Consider the following 25,879-nt stretch of genomic DNA (forward strand, 5'->3'; position numbering starts at 1 on the left):
AGAACTCCATGCAGTCGAGCTGAGGTCTGACCAGTGTTTCATAAAGTTGGAGTCTAGCCTCCCTGCTCTGTATTCGATACTCTGACATCCCACATGCTGCCTTGACTACATAAATTACTTGTGCTGCCACCTTCAAGGATCTTTGGACTTGCACACCAAGGTCCCTCTGTTCCTCAAAATTCCCTAGGACCTTACCATTGATTGTATATGTCCTGGCCTCTTTAGTACTTTCAAAATGCATCACCTTGCATTCCTGATGAAGGGTCTTGACCTGAAATGTCGACTGTCCATTTCCCTCCACAGATGCTGCCTGACCTGCTGAGTTCCTCCAGTGCTTTGTGCGTTGCTCCAGATTTCCAGCATCTGCAGTCTCTTGTGTCACCTCAAATTTATCTGGATTAACCTCCATCTGCCATTTCTCAGACCGTTTCATCATCACCTCGATATCGCCCTGGAGCCCAAGACTACCCACCACACTGTCAGCAACTCCACCAATCTTCATGTTATCAGTGAACCTGTCGATCATGCCTCCAACATCCACATCCAAATCATTCATGTTTATTACAAGCACCAAAAGTCCCAGTACTGATCCCTGTGGCACACCTATAGTCACAGGCATGCAACTACAAAAACAACCCTCTGACATCACTCTCCGTCTGTTATTGCCAAGCCAGTTTTGGATCCAACTTGCCCTAGATCCCATGGGCCTTAACCTTTTGGACCAGTCCCTTATGTGGGAACTTGTTGAAGGCCTTACTGAAGGCCTTATCTATTGGTAAACCATATCTATTGCACTACCCTCATCAATGCACTTTGTTCCCTCCTCAAAATATTCAATCAGATCAGTCAGACCAGATCTGCCCTTGGCGAGGCCATGCTGATTACCTCTGACTAGTGTGTCTTCCAAGTAATCATTAATCCTGTGCCTCAGAAATATATCTTGCAAGGTAACCATCCCTCGTTGATTGCAAATGGTTCAAATTTAAGCCTGGTAATTGGATTTGATGTCCCAACGTTTAAGAGGCATTTAGGCAGGCAGGGAATTGAGGGATACAGAGCACATGCAGGCCTGTGTGCAGTTTAAATTGGCATCATGGTTGGCACAGACATTGTGGGCCTAAGGGCCTGTTCCTCTGGTGTACTGTTCTATGTTCTAACTTCTGTGGGGCTTTACAACTGTGCTTGGGTACGTAACTGTAGCATTTTTAATAACTTTTCCTCATTTTGTTTCTTTTTTTGTTACTATCAAGGTTCAGTAATGTTTTTCCAAGTCTCAACATGGCAGTAAAAAGACGAGAACAGACCTTGCAGGATTACAAAAGGTTGCAATCCAAAGTGGAAAAGTATGAAGAGAAAGAGAAATCTGGTACTGTGCTTGTGAAGCTTCACCAAGTAAGTGGGAGCAAAATGATCCTTGCTTTTCTTTGGAGAGGCACGAGACTGCAGATGCTGGAATCCGGCATTAGAAACAAACTTAGAAGAACTCAGTGGGTCAAACAGCATCTGTGGAGGCAAAAGCATGCTTGACCTGCTGAGTTCTAGCGGCAGTTTGTTGTTTGATTGGCTTTTCTTTGTAAAGTTACATAATGGTTGATAGGATACTAAATATACATTATAGTTAGCTTGAACCATATTTCCAAATGCAAGTTGAGATACAAGGTAATTGTAAAGTAGGAACAGCTTCATCTGTTCCAAGAAGCTGTTCATACTTCCCCCACCCCCCCAGCAATCTATCACAGATGCTTCCCCTTCCAAGATGGGATGGATCAGGTTGAGCAAAGCAGCTTCAACCACAAATGATGCAGTGAAAGAGCATTCATCCAGCTGTCTACATTTCCTGAGTTGCTGGATTAGAGCTGTTGTTTTCTTTACACTTGAGTCCATCATAATATTGACACCAACTACCCCACTGAGGTCAACGAACTCAGCACAAAGCTGATACTGAATAGTTTTTATCTGCTTATCTGATCATTGGGTAACCTGGCAAATTCATCAGAGGAACTAAAGGGGTGGCTCAAGAGGGCAAAAAAAGAGATGGAGGATGGGAACCAAAAAAGAACAAATATATGAGGAGAGAAGGAAGAGTGTGAAAAAGGGAATCAAAAAGATCTGTAGACCGCCATTAGCTCCATTCACCTGTCACTTCTGGATGAACTTGGTTGTGAATGCTTCAACTTTGTCTCTTGTGCTCACATGCTAAGCCCCAGTCTCATTGAGCATGGGGATGTTCTTGGAACCTGCCCCTCCTGTTAGCTGTCTAATTGTCTACTGCCATTCACAACTAGATGTGGCAGGACTGCAAAACCTTTCCACTGGTTATAAGATTACTTAGCTCTATCTTTTGTATGTTGTTAGCACACTAGTAGTTCCGTATTGTGGCTTCACTAGATTGGCACCTCAATTTTAGTTAAAGCACTTTCTTATGTTGGTTCCACAGCCGGAATGAACATCTCTTAACTATGTTACCAGTGAATTCATGATAAACTTAGATCAGGACTATCTGAACTTGGCACTAGCAAATTTATTTCTTTGCCCACTGCTCTTCCCAACTTTCTTTCCTGCTGTCCCCATTCCTCACTGCTGACTTAAAATAAGTGCAGGACACAAACATCACAATTCTCATGCTGTTTTCATTTCCCAGGCAAGAGAGGAGCTAAGGCCAGTCCGTGAAGATTTTGAAGCCAAGAATAAACAGCTTCTTGAGGAGATGCCAAAGTTTTACAACAGTCGCATTGACTACTTTCAACCAAGCTTTGAAGCTCTGATTCGTGCACAGGTAGGCAACAAAACAGGATTAACTTTTCTTTATTTCCACTCATGTCTTATTTCCAATGGATCAATTACCAGTTGTTCAGTATTGACAGTTACCTGTCCGACACTGTAGTGGCAGAGTGGGTTCTATAGGTAGCTGGTCGGTTCCATTGATGGGTCCTTGTTCTATGGAATTTGCGTTTCAGAAGGTTTGAGAAGTTATGCTTATGTTCACAGTTTGCTGTACTTCACAAGTATAGTGGTTTCAGTCTTTTGCAATCTGTAGCTTTTTCTTCATGTTGATCAGAATATAACATTGAAGGAGAACCTGCTGCTTTAAATCTTTAGCCCTGTTATGGAAATCTTATATCCTCTGACTGTAATTATAATTCAGGTTTATGACTGCAGAGTTTTCTAAGGTCACTATTTGGAATTGAAACTATACATTGCTGAAGATCAGGTTTTGAATTTTGTTTTTGAAGGCCCAGGTAAGTCATTAATGGTTTCTAGATGCTCAAGTCTGTTCCTGCATTTTTAGCGATAAATTTGATGGGGATGCTTAAAACAAACCCTACTTCAGTGGCTGTTAGTCAAATAAAAAGTGACTAGCAACTGTGAGGCAAAACCACTTAGGAAGCCTTTATAGTGGGATGCTCTATTATTCCTGACTAGCATTCTTATCACTGTGTATGTAAGTGCCCAGAAGCCCCTAATATATGATATAGGCAGTACATGATAGTTGCATGATACTGATCAGCAGTGTTGAATCCTGCTGATGTTGTTATCCAAGGTCTCTGAGATCATTTGAGGTGTCCCAAATTTGGTTACACCTCAGATGTGCTATTGCAACACAGAAAGGACTAGTGGTTTGTTTGGACACCATGACTATGAGAATCATTAGTCCCTTTAATCATCCCTTTCAGAGCAGATGACACACTGAGTAATGCTGGTCAATGTAATTGCTTACATAATGAGCTGATTGTGCACCCAGTGATTTCCTTTTTTGAACATCCTTTCTTGAAGGCACAGATATAATGTATGATAGTACCTCTCTCCCCCTGGATCATAGCCCAAGAAACCATTGCAATGTAGAATTGCATATGTAGTGAGCTGTCAGCCCAAGCAATTGCTATTGGTGTTTCTTCTCCTTAGGCAGTGCTTGTGGGGTCAAGGATGATGTGCTTCTAATATGGTATTGTGGGTTCGGAGGTGGCTAATGAGGTTAATGTAGAACTTATAGACTCTGCAGCTGGTTAGATAAAAGCAGCTGGGCAGGCACAACAGCGTCAGCAACCTGGGTTCAATTCTGGCTGCTGTCTGTAAGGAATTTGTATGTTCTCCCCATGACTGCATGGGTTTCCTCTGGGTGCTCGGTTTTCCTCCCTACATTCCAAACATGTATGGGTTAGGAAGTTGTGGGCATGCTATGTTGGTGCCGGAAGTGTTGCCCCCAGAACACTCTACGCCAAAAATGTTGTGTTTCGATGTACGTGTGACTAATAAAGAAATCTTATCTTAAAAAAGGCACAGTAGGGCAAGTAGCTAACTAGTTTGGGAGTTGGTGCCTTCCTCCACTTTTTACACTCCACTGCTGTGCGCTTCCGATGTATGGACAATGCCATCCCACACACTCCTGCAAGGATTCTCGTAAGTCAGTAGAGTTATTGCACTTTTTCAAGGATTTTTTGAAGAAGATCCTCAAATGTTTTCTTCTGTCTGCTTGGTGATCCCTTGCAGTGCTAGAGCATAGAAATGGGTGTCCGTTTTGGGCATGTGTGCGACATAACTAGTCCGTCAGTGCTGCGATATTGTCCAAGGAGAGGATGCAGATGTTGGTTCACTTATCCTGTCAGGTGTCTATCCCCTTCAGGAACAATGTCGCAATCCCATGTTCTTGTCACATTCCTCTTTCTCTCTAACCTACTTTCTTCACATTAGTGTAGCAGTTAGCGTAATGCTATTACAGCGCCAGCGACCCAGGTTCAATTCCACTGCTGTCTGTAAGGAGTTTGTATGTTCTCCCCGTGACCGCGATTTCTTCCGGGTGCTCCGGTTTCCTCCCACATTCCAAAGACGTACGGGTTAGGAGTTGTGGCATGCTATGTTGGCGCCGGAAGTGTGGTGACACTCGTGGGCTGTCCCCAGCACAGTCTATGCAAAGATGCATTTCACTGTGTGTTTCAATATACATGTGAACAATTAAGAAATCTTATTTTATAAAGAAAACTTATCATATCTTATCAATGGCATTATTTTCCTCTGGTCATGCAGCTTCAGTTGTTAATTCAGTAATTCACAGCCTTCCAGTCCCCTGCAGAGCAAAAAGGTGGTTCTCCTGCTGCTAATCCTGAGTCTCTTAATCTCAGGTGGCGTTCCCCATTGTAAGTATCACTGATTCTGAAATTTTCCTCAGCCCCTTTTTCCGGTCAGTAGCATCACTCCGGTCAAAAGCTTTGAGCTTTAGATAAATTGCATTTTATATTTGTAAAATGTAATTATTTTAAAAATGGCTAATCTTAATAAAAAGCCACATAGCACCTGTACAATGCTGGTTATTATTAGCAAACACTACAGCCGGTCTGTCCTTTGTGGCAGTCCATCACGCTAACCAGCCTCCCCTCCACTGACACCGTCTGCACTTCCTGCTGCCTCGGGAAAGCAGCTACCATAATCAAGGACCCCTCCCACCCCCGGTCATTCTCTCTTCTCCCTTCTCCCATCATGCAGAAACAAAAGCTTGAGAGCACGTACCACCAGGCTCAAGGACAGCTTCTATTCCACTGTTGTCAGACTCTTGAACGGACCTCTCATATGCTAAAAGATGAACCGTTGATCTCCCAATCTACCTCATCATGGCCCTTGCACTTCATTTGTATACCTGCACTGCACTTTCTCTGTAACTGCAACACTATATTCTCCGTTTTTCTTTTTACTACCTCAATATACTTATCTCTGCATGATCTGTCTGGATGGTGCGCAAACAAAAGCTTTTCACTATATTTGTCTATATGTGACAATAATAAACCAATACTGAGACACACCCGACAAAATACTACTCCCCATAAACGCCTGATGACATCACAGGCATTTTAAGGGGTTAAGCCTTTCCTAAGAATTCCTGGGAAATGTTAGTTGCCCTAATGAGAATATTTTCATCTGCTTTTACTTTTTTTTTATATAAACTTTCTAACTAAATTAACTCAATATTTTGCAAGCTTCACAGAGCCCCTGATTTCTCCTTCTCCCAGTATTCACTGGTGCTTCTCGTTCCTTGAGAGCGTCTCGCCTTGTAGATTAGGAACTGCTGCTGTATTGAGTGCATCCCCTTTGGTTCAATCTGTTGTGTTCTGTGGTTTTGCTGCAATTTGTAATAATTTCCTCATGGTTTCAACTGAGGTTGGGATTTTCCATCAACTGCAGCAGCCTTTTAACAATAGCTGCAAATGAAACAAAAAAGAAAAAATTATTTCACTCATCTCTGTTGAATTTAAAGTTTTCCCTATGTGTGATTAATGCCAGTATTCCAAGTATAGTCCATTTCAAAGGTACTCAAACTTTTTTTTAAAATACACAGCCTTTTCCACATTTACTTGCTGCCCACACATCCCTGGCAGCATCTGGTTTTATAGAACATTGAATAGTAAAGCACAGGAACTGGCCCTTCGCCCCAAGAGGCCTCTTAAATGCCACTTTTGTATCTGCTTCCACCACCGCCACCCACTACCCCCCATCACCACCTCCCCCCCCACCCACCCCCGCCCCCCACCAGCCGGATGCAGGAAGCATGTTCCAGGCACCTACCACTCTCTATTTATAAACAAGATGCCTCGCACAGCTCCTTTAAACTCTCCCCCTCTCACCCATTTGACATTTCCACCCTGGGAAAAAGATTCTGACTGTCTACCCTATCTATGCCTCTTATAATTTTATAAACTTCTTCAAGTCTCCAAATACACACACACACACACACACACACACACACACACACACACACACACACACACACACACACACACACACACACACACACACACACACACACACACACACACACACACACACTGTATCATAAACGCCAGATATCACAGCACTGATTGCTGCAGAACACCACTGATTATAGATCTCAAGATAGAATAACACCCCTCCAGCAGTACCCTCTGACTTCCATGGCCAAGCCAATTTTGAAGCCAATCTATTAAGTTTCCATGGATCCCATGTGTCTTAATCTTCTGGATCAGCCTGCCATGAAGGACCATGTCAAATGCCTTACTGAAGTCCACATGGACAACATCCACTACCCTAACCTCATCATCTTCATCTCCTCAAAAATACTCAATCAAGTTTGTAAGACATGACCTGCCCCACACAGTCATACAGACTAACCTTAATAAGCCCATGCTTTTCCAAATGAGAGTAAATCCTGTCCTTAAGAATCATTTCCAATAACTTCCCAACCACTGATATTAATATTAAGGAGGAGGAGGTGTTGAGTCTATTGAAGAATAAGGTGGATAAGTCCCCAGGGCCTGACGGCCTACAATTTGTTGGATTATCCCTAAGGCCCTTGGCTACTCTTTTTTGGCTACTTGGCTACTCTCCAATCCTCTGGGGCGTTGCTGTGGCTAGAGAGGATACAAAGCTCTCTGCCAAGGCTCCAGCAATATCCCTTGCGTCTCTCAATAACCTGGATAGATTCCATCAAGTCTTGGGGATTTATCCACCTTAATGTTCTTCAAATTGATCCAACACCTTGATACCAACATGCCCTAGAATATCACACTACACTCTTCTCACTATCCTCCATGTACTTCCCCTTTCCCCTTGGTGAATACCAATGCAAAATACTTATTTAGTACCTCGCCCACTTGCAAGCATAAATTTCCTCTTTCGTTCTTGAGTAGTCCTATCCTTTTCTGAGCTACCCTCTTGTTTGTTAATGCTTATATAGATGTCTTTTCTGTTTGACAAATGCCAAATGTCATGCTATCTCCCCCATTTATCTCCCCATATATCTTCCTGTTGCTGTTCATCTTTACCTGATATGTTTTTACAAGGCTCCCCCACTCTTCCCCATTAAATTGCTCATAGCCTCTCAAATCTTCCATTGCACAATATTTCCTGCATACCCCCATAGAGATGTATGGAACAGCTTCACTGGGACATATCTGTTTTGGAGCCACTGGTTCATTGCATTTTTTAGGCACCAAGTAAAAAATTGGGTAGAGCGTTGTCTTGGAGAGGGATAGGAGCGGATGATATGGGAAAGTATATAATTAGGGGAGGGGGAATTATGATGTCATTAGGCAGGAACTTGGGAGCATAAATTGGGAACAGGTGTTCTTGGGGAAGTGCACAATGGAAATGTGGAGGTTGTTGAGGGAGTACTTGCGTGGGGTTCCTGGATAGGTTTGTCCCATTGAGGCAGGGTAAGGATGGTAGAGTGAAGAAACCATGGTTGACAAGAGACATAGAATATCTTGTCAAGAGGAAGAAAGAAGCTTATCTTAGGTTTAGGAAGCAAGGATCAGACAGGGCTCTGGATGTTACAAGGTAGCCAGGAAGGAACTTAAGAATGGACTTAGGAGAGCTAAAAGGGGGCATGAGAAAGCCTTGGCGAGTAGGATTAAGGAAACCCCCAAGGCGTTCTACATGTATGTGAAGAAAAGGAGGATGACTAGAGTGAGGATAGGACTGATCAGGGATAAAAGAGAAAACGTGTGTCTGGAGTCAGAAGAGGTAGGGAGCTCTTTAATGAATACTTTGCTTTAGTATTCACCAGAGATAGACCTTGACGTTTGTGAGGATGGTGTACAACAGGCTGATATGCTTGCGCATGTTGACGTGAAGAAAGAGGTTTTGCTGGAACTTTTGAAAAACAATAGGATAGATAAGTCACCAGGGCTGGACGGGATACAGTATATCCAAGGCTATTATGGGAAGCGAGGGAAAAGATTGCTGCGCCTTTGACGATGATCATTGTGTCCTCACTGGCCGCAGGTGTAGTGCTAGATGATTGGAGGGTGGCAAATGTTGTTCCGTTGTTCAAGAAAGGGAATAGGGATAATCCTGGGAATTACAGACCAGTGAGTCTTACTTCAGTGGTGGGTAAATTACTGGAGAAGATTCTTAGAGACAGGATTTATGGGCGTTTGGAGAAGTGTAGGCTGATTAGGGACAGTCAGCATGGCTTTGTGAGGGTCAGGTTGTGCCTCATGAGCCTGATTGAATTCTTTGAGGATGTGACAAAGCACATTGATGAAGGTGGAGCAGTGGATGTGGTGTACATGAATTTTAGTAAGGCATTTGATAAGGTTCCTCATGGAAGGCTTATTCAGAAAGTTAAGAGGCATGGGATCCAGGGATACTTGGCTGTGTGGATTCAGAATTGGCTCGCCCATAGAAGACAGAGGGTGGTGGTAGATGGAGAGTATTCTGACTGGAGATCGGTGACCAGTGGTGTTCCGCAGGGATCTGTTCTGGGACCCCTGCTCTTTGTGATTTTCATAAATAACTTGGATGAGGATGTGGAAGGGTGGGTTAGTAAGTTTACGGATGACATGAAGGTTGGTGGTGTTGTGGATAGTGTAGAAGGTTGCTGTAGGTTACACAGAACATTGATAGGATGCAGAGCTGGGCTGAGAAGTGGCAAATGGAGTTCAGCCGGAGAAGTGTGAAATGATACACTTTGGAAGATTGAATTTGAAGGCAGAATACAAGGTTAATGGCAGGACTTTTAGCAGTGTGGAGGAACAGAGGGATCTTGTGGTCCATGTCCATAGATTCCTCAAGGTTACCATGCAGGTTGATAGGATTATTAAGAAGGCGTATGGAGTGTTGGCCTTCATTAATTGGGGTATTGAGTTCAAGAACCGTGAGATAATGTTGCAGCTCTATAAAACTCTGGTTAGACCACACTTGGAGTACTGTGTTCAGTTCTGATCACCTCATTATCAGAAGAATGTGGAAGCTTTAGAGAGGGTGCAGAGATTTACCAGGATGTTGCCTGGATTGGAGAGAATGTCTTATGAGGATAGGTTGAGCGAGCTTTGGCTTTTCTCTTTGGAGGGAAGGAGGATGAGAGGTGACTTGATAGAAGTGTATAAGAGGCATAGATTGAGTTGACAGTCAGAGACTTTTTCCCAGGGCGATAATGGCTAACACAAGGGGACATAATTCTAAGGTGACTGGAGGAAGGTATAAGGAGGATGTCAGAGGTAAGTTTTTTTACACAGAGAGTGGTGGGTGCGTGGAATGCACTGTTGGCAGAGGTTGTGGGGGCAGATACATTAGGGCCATTTAAGAGACTCTTAGCTAGCCACATGAATGATAGAGAAATGGAGGGCTATGTGGGAGGGAAGGGTTAAATAGATCTTAGATTAAGATAAAATGTTGGCACAACATCATGGGCCTAAGGACCTGTACTGTGCTGTAGTGTTCTATGTTCGAACATGAGTGGTCAGCAACAGAGTTTTGTTAGTTCACTGGAATAATAAAATATTGTGCAATAAATTACACTGCTGCTTATCATTATTTCTTCTCTTCATCTATCCTTCAAGATCCTCCAATGGCTCCAACTGGTTATTCAATGAGCAGAAAATCCAGGAAAGTCTCTGGTTCAGTACTTGTTCATTGATGTGTTTGCTGACCTTGGCTGGGTTGAGAGGTCCACTGCTATTAGGCAAACATTGGATCCAGTCCCTATCCAGACACTCATCTGTAACTTGCAGAATAGATAAGGTGTTGAGGAATGGTTTTTTGGTTAGAAGGTCATGACGAATGAGATGCCATAGGGATTGGTGCTTGGAGCCTCAACTGTTTGCAATCTATGTGATTTGGATGAGAGGACCAAGTGTAATAGCCAAATTTGCTGATGCTTCAAAACTGAATAATGATGTGAGGAGGGTGCAGAGAGGTTTTGGAGGATAAAGACAGGCCAGGTGAAAAGACAAGGACATTACAGATGTGATTGTCCTATAAGGAGAGGGGAAACAAGCCCTTACTCTTTAAAATCATCTCTATACTTGGATGAACAGAAATTTCTTCACCCAGAGGGTAGTGAATCATTAGAATTCTCTGTACACGAAGGTTTTCGCAGCTCAGTCATTGAATATATTCAAGGCAGAGATCAATAATTTTTTTAGATATTGAGGGAATCAAGGGATATGTGATAAATGCAGGAAAGTGGTGTTGGGGTAAACAATCAATCAAGATCTTGTAGAATGGCAGAGCAGGAATGAGGGACAAATGGATCACTCCCAGTTCCATGTCTTGCGTTCCTATGAGATGTGGACATCGGGGCTGGACTCAAACATTTTATTACGGGTATGTCCCAGCATATATGCAGATGAAGCTGCTTTGCTGATATAAATTTATATTATGGAAATTTTGCAGAAGTGGTCCACAGATCTGAGGTCATAGCAACTGATAAATTATTAGATTTATGGGTAGGATGGCAGAGAAATTTAGCTGCAGTCAGTGATGATTAGATAAATTCTTTCCTCTGCCTTCTACTGGTGGTGTGTGGAGTAATCGGTGAATCATGAACACACCTTGCAGTTCTGTGTAGGCTACAGATGGAGCTTACATACATTGATTTGTATCATGGTCTTCAGGCATTAAAATGATTAATTACAGATTGGTGTGACAGTAAAATCTGTGGGTTTAAGATGAGGCACTGGTTCTCAGATTTTGTGACAACATTATGGTAAAATCACCAGAATTTGAGCTGTAGTCTTGTTCTAGATTAAATGTATGTGACTATCCAATTTAATTGCATTCTCCTCGTCTCACAGAAAAAAAATTAACCTTGCCTGTTCAGCTGATTGGTTGTAATAACAATTTTATCAGTCATTCTTGTGTGTGATCAGTATTCTCAGAATTGTCCTCAATTTTCCATAATTAAATGGACAAATGTTTAGAGGGCCAGTGCCAGGGAGAATAGTCACAATTATTCTTCATGTTCAAGATCAGACAAGTTTCTATTTACACCAAAATGTTGCGTGTCTTCAAAGACAAAACCCTGCCAAATATTCTGTAAAATAAATATATTTTTATCCTGCCAGATTTTATATGCTAATTTCTCATATTGATCAAACAATCTTAGATTAGAATCTCTCATTGGCATAACTGTCACCTGTTTTGAAGAAAAAAGGCGGCACTTCGATTATTTATCTTTTAGATGTGATGTGCTGGGCATTCATTGTCAGAAGTTTAACTTATGCCTGCCAAGACCCCCAATTTGAAATTGACTGAGGAAGGATCCACATCTATTGGGCAGAAATGACACTTTCAAATTGTGCTGCTTTTCGTAGGGTGTAGTGGCTTGATGTAGTGTGGTATTCCTTCCAGTAGCTCAGCCAAGAGCTGGCAAACTCTTCACCATAAAGGTCAGCCTGCATTCAAACCCTTGATCTTCAAGGATGGAAGGCTGTGCTCTGCCTTGATAGCTGCAGAAATTCTACTAGTTTGATCATAAAGCTTCCTTCGAACAGACTTGGGCTTAAAAATCTACAGGTGAAGACGTAGAAGCAACTAAACAACAAAGTATTGTCTGTGCAATGATGGGATCCAGACACTGCCTTAAAATGTTGATTACTTTAAACTGTATTTTTGATTTATATTTTACCAAAAGTGAAGCATGTGGCAGTGAAAACTGGTTCGTAATGTCTTGGTCTTGAACAAACGACCAATGAGGAGAAAACAGGCATTTTCCTGGCACCTTTTACAAATCACAAACAATGAAATATTTCTTAAACTGTTGTCATTTGTAAACTTTAGATACATAGCTGCCAATCACAGTGTGATAACGGGCAGATAATCTCTTTATTTTGATGTTGGTTGAGGGGTAAATATTGGCCAGGGCACTGAGGGGGGAAAAAATCCATTGGTCATCTTGGAATTATTGTGGTGTGTTGCATTTTTTGAATTCAGTTGAGACAGCAGAAGAAGCCTTGGTTTAAGTCTCATCTGAAAGATGACACCTCCACCAGTGCATCATTTGCTCTGGATGAAGTGCTGATATAGATTTTTATACTCAAGTTTCTGGAGTGGAGGTTGAACCCACAAGTTTCTGGAGTGGAGGTTGAACCCACAGGTTTCTGGCTGAGGCATTGAGGGGTCCTACTGAGCCAGTGATGGACTTGACTTACTTTCAAGGGAGCCAACATAGAAACATAAGAATAGAAGAAAATAGGAGCAAGAGTTGGTCACTTGTCCTCTCGTGTCTGCCCTGCCATTCAGTGTCATCATGGCTAATCTTACCAGGCCTTCTCTTCTGTACCAGTTTCCCATAGCCCTCAATTCACTGATCTTTCAAAAAATTATCTATTTCCTCTTTAAGTACCTCCAGTGATCTGGCCTCTGCAGTACTGTGTGGGAAACGGTTTCAGCGATTCTGCATTATTGTAAGAAGTTTCTACACAGCTCAGTTTTAAATGACTGCCTTCTATTCTTGTAACCATATCCCCTCATTTGTGATTCACCCACTATCGAAAACATCTCAACATCTGCCTAGTATGCCCCCTAAGAATCTTATGTTTCAAGAAGATCATCCCTAATTCTTCTAAGCTCTAAAGAATTGCTTTTGCTGCTCATGATAGAACACCCTCTCATCCCAAGAGTTAGCCGAGTGAATCTCTTTTGGACTCTCTCCATTGCCAGTAGATCCTGTCGTAAATAGGGGACCAAAACAATGCACAATATGCCAGCTGTGGCCTCACCAGTGCCCTGTACAATTGTAACAAAACTTCCCTATTTCTAAATTCCAGCTTTCTTGCAATAAAGGCCAATATGCCACTTGTCTTTCTAACCACTTGCTGCATCTGTCTGCTAACTTTTTATGACTCATGCACAAGAACGCCTAAATCTCTATGGAATCTAGGACATGTTAGGAAAAAAAGGGCAGATTATGCTATTACAAGTGCAAAAACTTTATCAGAAAGGAAAATAATACTATATGTGATTGTAAATTGAAACAAAAATGTTAATTAACTAAAATCAAAAATTATTTCAGATTTTCAGCATTTGCAGTTTAGTGATATTCAAAAATTAGCAAATCTTCCTGTGCTCAGCGGCAAACTATAATGCTTATCCATGTAGGAATGTGTTCAAGAGAGAGCAATTATCAAAATGTTTTCCTTTTCTTTTTAAAACTTTGACATTTTAGATGATTTTTATCCTTGGGTGTTTTGACTGAATGTGAATGAACCCAGAATTGGAACCCTGCATGAAATGCACAAAGTTCTCACATACCGATCCAAGTGTGCGGCCAATTTAAAATTCAAAATTCCACCTGTAACTAAACAAATATGTTCCATCTTTAAGTAGTCCCTGTATTGTGAGCAGTTTCTGCATTCTGTCGATACTCGGCTATAAATCTGCATATTTATAGATGTGGTTTTTTGTTAATGTCAGTAAAGTCCCATTGCACTGTCTTTATAATTCCTGTTTTTGTTCAGAATTTGGTCCCACTTTGGTTGGGAAATTTGGGTTACTTTGAAAGGTTATTTCCTACCTGTGTGGAATTCTTCTTCTTCTTTGGCAAATAGAAGGAAATTATTGACATTTGTAAAAGTCAGCTTTTAGAAAAGTAAAATTGTCATGTTGACCACACTATTATGGAGTCACTCCAAGCTTGTGGGGCCAGCTGATGTTCACACTGTTGTTTGATCAAGTAATACTGGAGTGACTGAATTTGCCTTTTGGAAATGAATGTTAGACATGCAAGATTTTTTGCACATGATTACGATGAGGAGAGACGAGGAGGAATTTCAGTACACAGCAAGTTGTTATGTGCCTGAAAGTACCATGGATGCAGTTTCAAAATCAGTTATCAAATACAGCTGTATGCTTGAAAAGGAAAGGTCTTTTTCTACGGGGCAACGGGGGACTACGGGGCAAGAGACTAATTGATTAGCCCTTTCCAAGAAACATGCTGGACTGAAGATGCTCCTGTGCTGTATGTTTTTATAAAATTGTCACTTGAATTCACCTTCCTCAGAGAGGCTGGTGTCATTCTTTTTAGAGTTTCTGACCAATATACAGCCAGCTGTCCTTGATATCTCTGATATACAGAATATTACTGCATAGAGGAGGCCATTCAGTCCTTCATTGTGCAGCCTCTTGCAAGGAGCTGCCCAGTTGGTCCTGTTCCAGTGCTCTTTCCTTACCCTGCAGTTTTCTCCCTTTCAATCTTTGTATCCAATTCTGTTTTGAAAATCATGGTTGTTTATGCGGTCCTTTCAGGGAGTGTGTTCCAGACCATCATAACTAGCTGGGTAAAATAATTTCTGTCCAACCTCTCGTTCTTTGCAATGGATCTGAAATTTGTGTTCTCTGACCCTTCTGACAATGGAAACTTTATTTCTTACTTACTCTATCAAAACTCCTCATGATGGAGAACACTTTCATGAATTACCTGATCATCATCTCTGTTCTAAGCAGAGCAATTACAGTTCCTCTGGTATCTCTGTGGAGTTGAACTCGTTCACTACGGGTATCACTGTAGTAAATTTCTCCTGTACCCTCTCTAAATCTTTGACACCCTTCAAAGTGAATTAGACATAATGTACTACCTGGGGCTTAATAAGTAGGTTCTGAAGATTTAGCACAAATCCTTACTTTCATGCTTAATATCTTAAATTATAAAGCCCATTATTCTCTTTGCTTTTTTTTAAGGAAGTGCTTTACCCACTTGTCCTTCCACTTTCAAGGTCCTTTGTGTGTAGACAACCAAGTCTCTGTGCCTGTGTTCCATTATATATTGTATCATTGGGTCAAAATGGGTCTCCTTATTCTCTCTTACAATTCTCTGCATTAGATTTTATCTGCAGTGTGTGCCCGTTCTAACTCTCCTTCTCACTGTTTACTCCATTTCTGAATTTTATGTCATTTACAAACTTTGAAAGGCTAGTATCTATTTGTTACACTGTTATATCCATATTATGTCAAAACACCTACATGTTATAAGGTACTTCTGCAAGCTCTGCCTGCTCCAAATTTATCTGCAAATATTGTGAGCTTTGCTTTGATTGCAAAGCCCTGGAACGCATCTTTATTTTGATAGGTAAAGGAAGTTAGAGCTTATTCAGTGTTTGGCTGAAGGGACACGATACAACATAATTGAAAAGTGAACTTGGAAGGAAGCTGGTTGTACTAAAGGTGTGCTGGATTCTCTTTGTGTGGGATGTGTACTACAATGTTAAACCGTTTAAGGCTTTTGTTTTGCTGCAACTTTCACATTTATTCAAGTGATGTGATGCTTAATTTGCTGGTGGAATTCAAAGATCTGAATCACTTAGTTTTAGTGGAAGACTCTACGTGACCCACAGTGCAACTGTAGCCATGAGTCACAAACCCTGGTACATATCACACCAACCTGCCCATTTACGACTATTGAATGAGACACCTCATTTCTCCATGTGGTTTCTCAGGAGGTGTGGATTAATGAACTAGACATCTGAATGCGACACTTTAATGTGAAAGAAGAAATGTGTTACCGGTTAAAAAAAAAGCTCAAGTTGGAAGCTGTATTGGGATTCAAAACAATTTCAGTTTATTTCATTTACTTTATAGGGAACTTCCATCATTTTCAAGTTATTACTTTAGTTACCTCATCTTGTTAATACATCCTCTTTCCACAATTTGCATCCTCCCAAATTTCTTAGAAAGCATCGGATGTGAAGGGGCAGCAGCAAGTTCTTAACGCAAAGTTAGCGGAAAGGGGATCTCCTAAGGAAACAAGGTTTTACTTGTTTTGTACAATATTCTCCATCTTTTATGTGAATGGTGACCATATTTCTGATCAGATCATGTTCATGGGTGTGATGTTGGAGATTCTTACTGCAGACAAAACTTCACTGAACTAGCACAGATCCCTGAAAAAAAAATGGTTTATAATTGGGCAATTTATTCCAGCTGACAAGGCAACCTTTCTTCCCTGATTATCACTTGGTTTCAGTTTAACAGTGCAATTTGATTTTTTATTTTAACAAAGGCCAGATCCCTGCCATTCTCAAACACACATGCACTCTCTCATGTACATGTACTCTCTTACGGGCATGCACACTTTTTAACTCACTCGCAATTGCACAGGCACAAGCATATTCTCTTTTGCATGCACATTTTTTCCTGTGTATATGGTTCCATATTTACACATGTGCACGTGCACTCTCATATGCCTGCACGCTCGTACGTGCAGACATTCATATGTATGCATGTGAACATCATATGGTACACACATATGCACACCAGACACAGAGACACGTGCACACCAGACAGAGTCACACACATGCACGTCAGACACAGAGACACACGTGCAGACCAGACAGACAGACACACACACGTGCACACCAGACACAGACAGACGCACACCAGAGAGAGACGCATGCACACCGAACACATAGAGACACGTGCACACATACATTCACACATGGACACGCACACACCAGACAGACATACGCCAGACACAGATACGTGAGCACCAGACACACACACGTGCACACACCAGACAGACACACACACATGCACACCAGGCACAGAGAGAGACACACATGCAGACCAGACACTCACATACAGGCACATGCACACCAGACACAAAGACACACACACACAGCCCAGACACACGCGCACACCAGGCACGTGCTAGACTTGCTAACTTAATTCCAGCTAATAAGTGAGCACCTTGCCATCTTTTAAAGGTATGTCCTCTTATGGAGCATGTATTTTTTACGTTGGAGATGCAGCATTGAATCTAAATGTTAACTGGCCAGTTGTTTAGCACTCTTGTCCGATGGGAGATGGATGGTGGTGCACGAAATATGATGTGGATATTTCATGCACCATCATCCATCTCCCACTTCACATTGATACAAAACAGGATGTTCTGCTTTTTTGTTTGTGTATTTCCTATCTCCATATTTACTTTGTTTTTCATTGAGTTTTTTGTATGACTTTTGCCTCATTATAAAAACTGAAAATAGTCAGAAAAGCTTTAACACCTTTCCTGCTCCACTAATGGTTCCCTCCCCAAACTGGCCACAATATGACTGCATCCTTTTAAATTTTGATTGCACTGTTCGTACATCATTGATTGAAGAGAGATGTGATGAGAATAGTTTTGAAAGGAAGGGAAAGTATCCTGGGAAAGGAGTGGCTTGCAGTATTGGTCAACATAGAGATATAAAGATAAGTAGAGTGGTCAGTTCTTTAAACTGAATAAACTGAGCAAGGGAAGAATCTCTTGGCTAGATGAACTCAGAGACTACTTGAGAGAATATGGATAAGAAACTATACAAAAATTGGTTTGTTGGTGGGATGTGGGGAAAATTTGTGTTGATGTCCAAAACAATGAATTGGATGGGTGGAGGAGGTGGGGAGAATGGTTTAAGGAAATGGCTAGCTATTGGATGGGAAAGGGGCTGTAATTTTTTTTCCTCTTTAGGATGATGCTGGGGTTTGTGGGTGTTGGAAGGAGTCAGCAAGGTCAACCTTTTTTTTGAAGCCTTTGGTCAGGAAGTTCAGTTAGTTAGGACAGTTCAGCTGCCGAGATTATTACTTGTAAGGAGGCAATAACCATTACTGTGGAATTATTGGTGAATGTTGCGGCAACAATGTGTCACTTTATACATGATCTTCTGGGATCCCAAATACAGTAAAACTCTGAGAATCCACTCTCCGACTGTTTGGAAACCCCAATAGTTTCGGCTTCTGGCTCACCGGGTTCTGATTCCAGCTATCCCTTTAGCATAGCAGGGACCCAGTTCCTGCACCCCCTCTGACTCAGTGGGGCCTGGGTTCCTGCACTCCCTCCCAACTCACCTGAGGCCCAGGTTCCCGCACTCCCTTCCTCTCACCGGGCCCACGTTGCCACGCTCCCTTCCCCTCTCATCATGGTCCACGTTCCCATATTCTATTCCACTTACTAGGCCCCCTTCCTGCACTCCTTTCCACTCACTGCAGCCCTGGTACCCATGATTTCTTTACACTCACCTGGTTCTGTCCGCTGCACATCCTTGAAACTTACCCAGTTCTGTTTCCTGTGCTCCCTTGAAACTCACAGGCGTCATCGGAAATGTTGTGATTCTATAGTGTAATACTCTTTTAACAAAAAAGTGAATAGAAGTGTGTTGAAGTATTAATACAATAACATCCCAAAGTCCAAAAAATTTGCTCGTCTGACACTACCAAAGCCCAAGAAGTGCTGGTTTAATGGACTTTCACTGTACAATGCATTGAATCGTGAGGGGATTTTCAAGATCATGTCTGCTTCCCTGGTATCAATCATGATTCATCAAGTCAGTTCCCCAATGTGGATCGTTGAATGATAAAATATCTCTTGTAGGTGGTTATACTTTGCACAAGTGACACCAATCTACACTGAAGTGACAAAGTTGACAGTTTTTACCTAGTTTGAAGATATTTTTAAATTTGAAATTTAAAAAAATCACTTAAAAATGGCATCAGCCAATTATGTCTCTGGAATTTTTCCTGAAATTTCCTTTGATCTCTGATCACTGGACGTTACACATTAGTTTAATTTGTTCACTATAATTATATGAACTAAATCTACAATTTTTGCATAACTGTGACTGCCTAAAGCAAAACCATATTCTCTATTGCCTTAGAATTCTTATTGTTCATCTGTTATTATCTTAGTAATAGATAAATAAAAATTGTTATGTGGGAAATTGGAAAGTTGTGAGCACTGAGTGGAGCCATAGGTCTCAGACCACGAGTTCGTTGTTTATTGTATTGGTCTGTTCATATTCACTTGAAGCAAATCTGTAAATAACCATTGGTTTGGTGTTCCAGTAGATACTATCACTGACTGATTGCCATAGTTCATTTTAGAATTGCCCGTTGGATAAAGGATTGGACCAAGCTCATTAAACAATACACAAGTTAGAGTGAACATTAACCAAGTCCTTGAGATTCTTGGTACACTTGTTTTCAGAATTTGGTTCCACTGACAAGAATGGAACCACAATTCAGAAATGGAAAGTAACATGCATTTTACTTACTGTATTTCTGTCTCTTCTTGCTGCATGGAGCTCTATAGTAGTTGTACCTTCTACTTGATATACTAATAGAGTGGACTATAGACTAATAAAGCAGATGTCTCCAGTCAGCAGTTCATTGCAATTCATTGTGTTGTTCTTCTGAGTAGTCCATCAGGTTCAAGGATGACTTGCTACCTTTCTGTTTTTGTGGGTTCTGAGGTGGCTGATGAGACCAGTGTGGGAAACATAGACTCTGGGTGGTTGATGGGGCTAGTGGGTAGGTTGTTTGTGTGAAAGAGTGCTTTTTCACTGCTTACACAGGGCAGCTGTGTGTTCCCGATTCATGGCCTTGAGGTTCTCAACATCATCCTGAATTGTCCTCCATTTTGAGCGTCATGGGCAGAGGTCCCAATAATCAATGGCGATGTTGCACTTCTTCAAGGAAGCTGTGAGCACATCCTTGAATCGTTTTCTGTGTCTGCCTGATAATCTCCTGTCACAACAGAACTAGGAATAGAAAGTCCCATTCTCTTTGTTGTATTCAACAAATGCATTGTATAAATTGATGCAAGTTTCTCTGAGGGTACTGATCTTTCGTTAAGAAAGGAATTGTGGGGATGCCATTACATTTGGGATCTCAGACGATCATACGTTGCACTAATATCAGTTTTGTGAAATTGTGCAATGCAGTTGCAATGGCAAGTCATTGCTCCTTTCTCATGGAGATTGTGATAATTGTCATGGTGAGTAAAGTATGAATAACACAGCAACCTCAACTGCCACATAGTTCTGTTTCACTCACCTTCCTGCCCAGGTTGCCTGTTGCATTGCTGGCTTTGTTAATATCTTTGTAGAAACAAAGGTAGAAAAAAAGGGAAGAAGAGAAGAAGCATGGTGGGGGGGCTTTGTGGGGAGGGAGGGTGGGGGTGAATATTGAATTCTCCCACTTCAGGTATTCCCCACAATCCCCTCCCACCCCCCCCCCCATGTTTCTCTTCTTCCTTTCCTAGCCTTTTTTTTCTACCTTTTTTTTCCTCTCTCCTTACCTTTGACCCATCCCCCAGTGGATCTGCTCTCCCCTCCTCCCCCGCACCTGCCTATCACTATCTCTTACCTGCATATACCTATCAGCACCTTGTGCCCACCCCACCTCCCCTCCTTTGTCCACCTATCACTGATCTGTTTTTCCTTCCTATATATTGGGCTTCCCCTTTTCCTATCTTCAGTCCTGAAGAAGAGTCCTGACCCGAACCGTTGACTGCCTGCTTTTCTCCACGGATGCTGCCTGGCCTGCTGACTTCCTCCAGCATCATGGTGTTTTTCAACAGGAGTATATGCCTGATATCACATTCAGTGACGTTACCAAGCAGGTGAATGCGAAGGAACTTTCTGGCATGAACCTTCAGAGTAACACAAGATTGCAAGTTGCTGATCAGCACAGTTTGCCGGCAACTTTGGGTTGGCATATGGTTTACAAGATACCAGCTGTTGGTCAATAATGCTGGATACAATGAGATAAGAGAAGAGAGAGACAACGTCCCAGTGAATGCCCCTCCCTTTGTGTTTCCTCCTCATTCCCACCTCTCCTCCTGTTGCCTGCCCACCTTTTATGCTCTGTGGCTTCTGTCTAGTATTGGATGGGACAAGGTACACTGGAGCTTTACTGCATGTCATTAATCTCTCCAATCCTGCCCTCTCTTCCTTGTGAAACAGGCACCAAAAGAGGTGGCTACTTATGTGAGTCAGAAAGGCAGCTGGTGATTGTGGAACCTTTGCCCCAGAAATAAGGTCTTCAGGGAAAGGAGGGATTAATTTGCTGGGAAAACGAATTTATAAACAAATCTTTCCATACAGTTTTTTTCCCCTTCTCAAGCAGTGGTACTAATTAGAGTAAGTAGCATTTCACTGTTGACGTAGTTGATGTGGATGCCCTGAAACATGACCCAGAGTTTAGGCAGTTGATAAATTGTGCATCATTGATTGCTTAGAGCTTTGTAAGACTGGAATGTGGCATCCCATTGCTCCTACTTGTCATTTTAGAGAAAATCCAACATAATAGATAGCTCTGAGTATATAAAACATCTGCAGAGTTCCAGACAAGAAATAGTCATACTTCTGACCTCAGGTTGAGGGGTATATAAAATTGCAATAATGCTGTACTGAGCTCTAGTGGACATGTTAAATATTGGGAGAAGACCCTGTCTTAATTTGATTAGCAACTCATTTTAAAGTGTACTGGAATTGGAATAAATATAATTGCCTATGATTAATTTCAATGTCCTGTTTCTCAGCTCTTCTGTATGTGTCATGAATATGGTTCCTCATGCTGTCATTGTACTGATGAGTTCCCTTTAATCCCTTGCTGCACTGCCACCAGCTGTAATACTGCCAGCACTTGCACTTCATCTAAACTAGATTGGATTGATGGCACATTGCTCTTCAAAAAGTGTTTCTTGGCTCATTTAATCCATGATGCCTCCATGATGCGTGGCATGTTAGTACATCAACACACAGTGTGACAGAACGCAAGATACAGGCTCCCATCTGCAATTGTTAATCTAACTGTTCGTGTGTAGCTCGTAACAGAATTTCAATATCTTATCTCGATCCGATAATAATTAATCTTTTTATAGGATGACCATGAGCCACGGTTATGTTTGTCAAGGAAAGGTGTGTCTATATTTCCTCAGAGTATGATGGTATAGACATCTTTTTTTACTGGACTGGATTAATGATGTGAAGAGGAGTTCAAATCCCACCACAGCAGCAGACAGATTTAAATTTAGTTAATAAAATAAATTCTGGATATAAAGTGAGTATCAGTGATAGTGACTGAGAAACTACTAGATTTTTATTTTTTAAAAAATCCTCCATTTTAATTCCCTTTTGGGAAAGAAAATTGCAGTCTGGCTTATATGGACTTCAGACCCACAGTAACGTAGTTGACTCTGAAATGGTTGATCAAGGCACTCAGTTGAGTGACATCTGAGATGTTACCCATCTTGTTACCCATCGTGGATAATTATATGTGGCTGCTATAACCAAGTATAATACAACAAAATGGATCATTTTGTGTTGACCTGGGCATTCAGTACAGCTCCAACAAAGCTGCAGCCAGTCCTCTTGATCAAGCTTCCGAATGTCCTCGTCTATTTGCCTAGTGCAGATGTTCAAGAAATCCATTTATTTATTTATTAGTCGCACGTACATCGAAACACAGTGAAATACATCTTTTTGCGTTACTGAGAATGTGCTGGGGGCAGCCCACAAGTGTCGTCACTCTTCCGGCGCCAACATAGCATGCCCACAGCTCCAAAACTGTACATCGTTGGAATGTGGGAGGAAACCGGAGCACCCGGAGGAAACCCATGCAGACACGAGGAGAATGTACAAACTCCTTGCAGACAGCGACGGGAATTGAACCCGGGTCGCTGGCGCTGTAATAGCGTTACACTAACCACTACACTACTGTGTCTGTCATTGTGCTAAGTGGAGTAGAGCCATGGCAGAATTGTATTAAACCACAATCTTTAAGACCGGAGGGCACAGGTTTAAGGTGAGGAGTAAGGTTTTAAGGGGAGCTGAGGAAGATTTTTTCACCCAGAGGGTGGTTACAATCTGGAACACGCTGCTTGAGCAGGAGGTGGAGGCAGAGACTCTCATAACATTTAAGAATTATCTGGATAAGCACTTGAATTGTTGAGGCACTGAAGGCTGCAGACCAAGTTCTGGTAAACAGGATTAGCATAGATAGGATGATGGCCAGCAGGGACATGGTGGGCTGAAGGGCGTGTTTCCATGATGTAGTTCTCTGTGACTATGCTCATAGCTTGATAGAGGTGTACAAGGTGATAAGAGGCATAGATTGAGTGGACAGTCAGAGACTTTTTCCCAGTGTGACAATGGCTAACACGAGGGGACATAATTTTAAGGTAATTGGAGGAAGATATAAGGGGGACGTCAGGGGTAAGTTTTTTACACAGAGAGTGGTGGGTGCGTGGAACGCACTGCCGGCAGAGGTTGTGGGGGCAGATACATTAGGGACATTTAAGAGACTCTTAGATAGACACATGAATGATAGAAAAATAGGGGGCTCTGTGGGAGGGAGGGGTTAGATAGATCTTAGAGCAGGATAAAATGCCGGCACAACATCATGGGCCGAAGGGCCTGTACTGTGCTGTAGTGTTCTATGTCTCAATATCATGAAATCAGAGACCAACCCTGTTTCAATGTGGAGTGTAGAGCAGTATGCCTAGAGCAGCAACAAACAAATCTAAAAATAAATTACCATCCTGGTGAATTTACAACTTCACTATATATGTGCTAATCAATGAAAACGGCATCTAAAAAACTACATTTAGCAATCCCATTACAAATGGATCAGATTAAATTACTGTAGTCCTGCCAGAATTGGTGGATGATTAAATGATCAACAAGAGAATCAGACCTTGTGAGCAGCCCTGTCCCTAGCTGCAAGATACCCAGTCTCTGACCTGTTCTTATTAACCACTGGGGTACGTGAGTAAAAAGGGTGAAGTTAAAGTGATTGAGATCATTTTCATTCGAAAATGCCTTTTAGATGTTCCATTCGTGTTTCTTACTGAGGTTCCTGCTATTATAGATGTTAATCTCCATCCAACTCAATTCACTCCACATACTCCTTGAACCAAGCCATTCACATGCAGTTGAATTCCAGATGAAATTGTGTGCCCTTTACACCAAGGTTGCAATCTTGGTGTGGTATCATGGAGATCTGGTAAAACTGGTCAATGCAAATTGTGATGACAGCTCTCTGCTGGTCAAGTCATAACTTGCACCAAGAAAGATAGTGGTAGTGAAGGTCTCAACACCAGGACATTGCTTCATGAGATCCCCTGTGTCTGAGGCCAACAGTCTTCAGCCGCTTCGTCCTTCCTTCTCTCTGTCACAACTGTACTATGTTATCTTCCATCTGCAACTACTCAGGTGGGAGTAGTGCTATTCCTACTACTATTCCTTGCAACAAGACCTATTCAACATAGAGCCATGGGTTAACATGTAGCAAGTAGAATGGCCATCTCCAGCAAGAGAGTCCAGCCATCTACCCCTGGCGTTACTATCACTGAGTACCCTGGTATCAACATCCTGGAGGTCCAGTGGGAGTGGGTGGGGAAGGGGTGGGGCAGTTCTTCATTGACGAACTTTTAATGCAAATAAACTGTAAGAATGGCTACGAGGGCAAGTCAGAGGCTAGGTGTCTTGCAGTGAGAGATTAATCTCTTGACCACCCAAGTCCTTTCCATTGCCTACAAAGCATTAGTCAGGAATGTGAAGAAATAGTCTTCATTTGGCTGGATGAGTGCAGCTTCAACAACACTTACGAAGCTTTACACCATTCACCATGCACCACCTTAAACGTCTACTCCCTCTGCCGGCAGCAACAGTGGTGAAGGTGTCTACCTCCTACAGAATACAGTGGATTATTGACCTCAGCTATTTCCAACAATGTCTCCAAATCCCTGATTTTGTATCACTTTGGACAGGGCAACAGGCATATAGGAAACACGATCAGCTGCAGATTCCCCTCCAGGTTGCACACAATCCTCACTCGGAACGATATCGTCACTTCTTCATTACTGGATCTAAATCTTGAAACTTCCAGTCCAACAACACTCTGTCTAAGTACTTTCACAGAAGGGTGGCAGTGATTCAGGAAGGCAGCTCACTATTGTATGTACATGTGGAACAAATGTGCAGTCAGTAAATGCAAGTTTGCTGTAATACCCACATCCTGTAAATAAAGATGTCCTGATTTTCAAAAGGCAGTTGATAAAGTACCACCCAAGGTTGTTGAGTAAAATGATTGCTTGTGGGAAATGGGGTGACATATAAACATGGATAGATTGGTTAAATTTCTTTGTGTGCAGGCTATTGCAAGTGGCTGCTGACCTCGAAGCTAATCAGTTAATATATTAATGACTTAAATGAACTAGTATGTTGGGGCCTCAACTATTTATAATTATATTGAAGACATTAATGTAGGGACCAAGTGTGCTCTAACCAAATTTGCTGACACAAAGCTAGGTGGCAAAGTGAGTTGTGAGAACACAAAAGTCCGTAGAGGGATATTGGCATGTTGAATGAATGGGCAA

At 41.9% G+C, this 25,879-nt stretch overlaps 1 protein-coding gene across 1 annotated transcript in view; it reads left to right on the forward strand.

Annotated features, from left to right (window-relative positions):
• Positions 1 to 25,879, forward strand: part of bin3 (bridging integrator 3) — a 121,297-nt gene that overhangs the window by 80,081 nt on the left and 15,337 nt on the right. The window contains exons 7-8 of the mRNA XM_052041176.1: positions 1,251 to 1,392; positions 2,642 to 2,776. Of these exons, the coding sequence (XP_051897136.1) occupies positions 1,251 to 1,392; positions 2,642 to 2,776 (277 nt within the window). The remainder of the gene's footprint in view (positions 1 to 1,250; positions 1,393 to 2,641; positions 2,777 to 25,879) is intronic.

Source organism: Pristis pectinata, chromosome 29, assembly GCF_009764475.1.
Source record: "Pristis pectinata isolate sPriPec2 chromosome 29, sPriPec2.1.pri, whole genome shotgun sequence".
In the NCBI taxonomy this organism is placed as follows: domain Eukaryota; kingdom Metazoa; phylum Chordata; class Chondrichthyes; order Rhinopristiformes; family Pristidae; genus Pristis; species Pristis pectinata.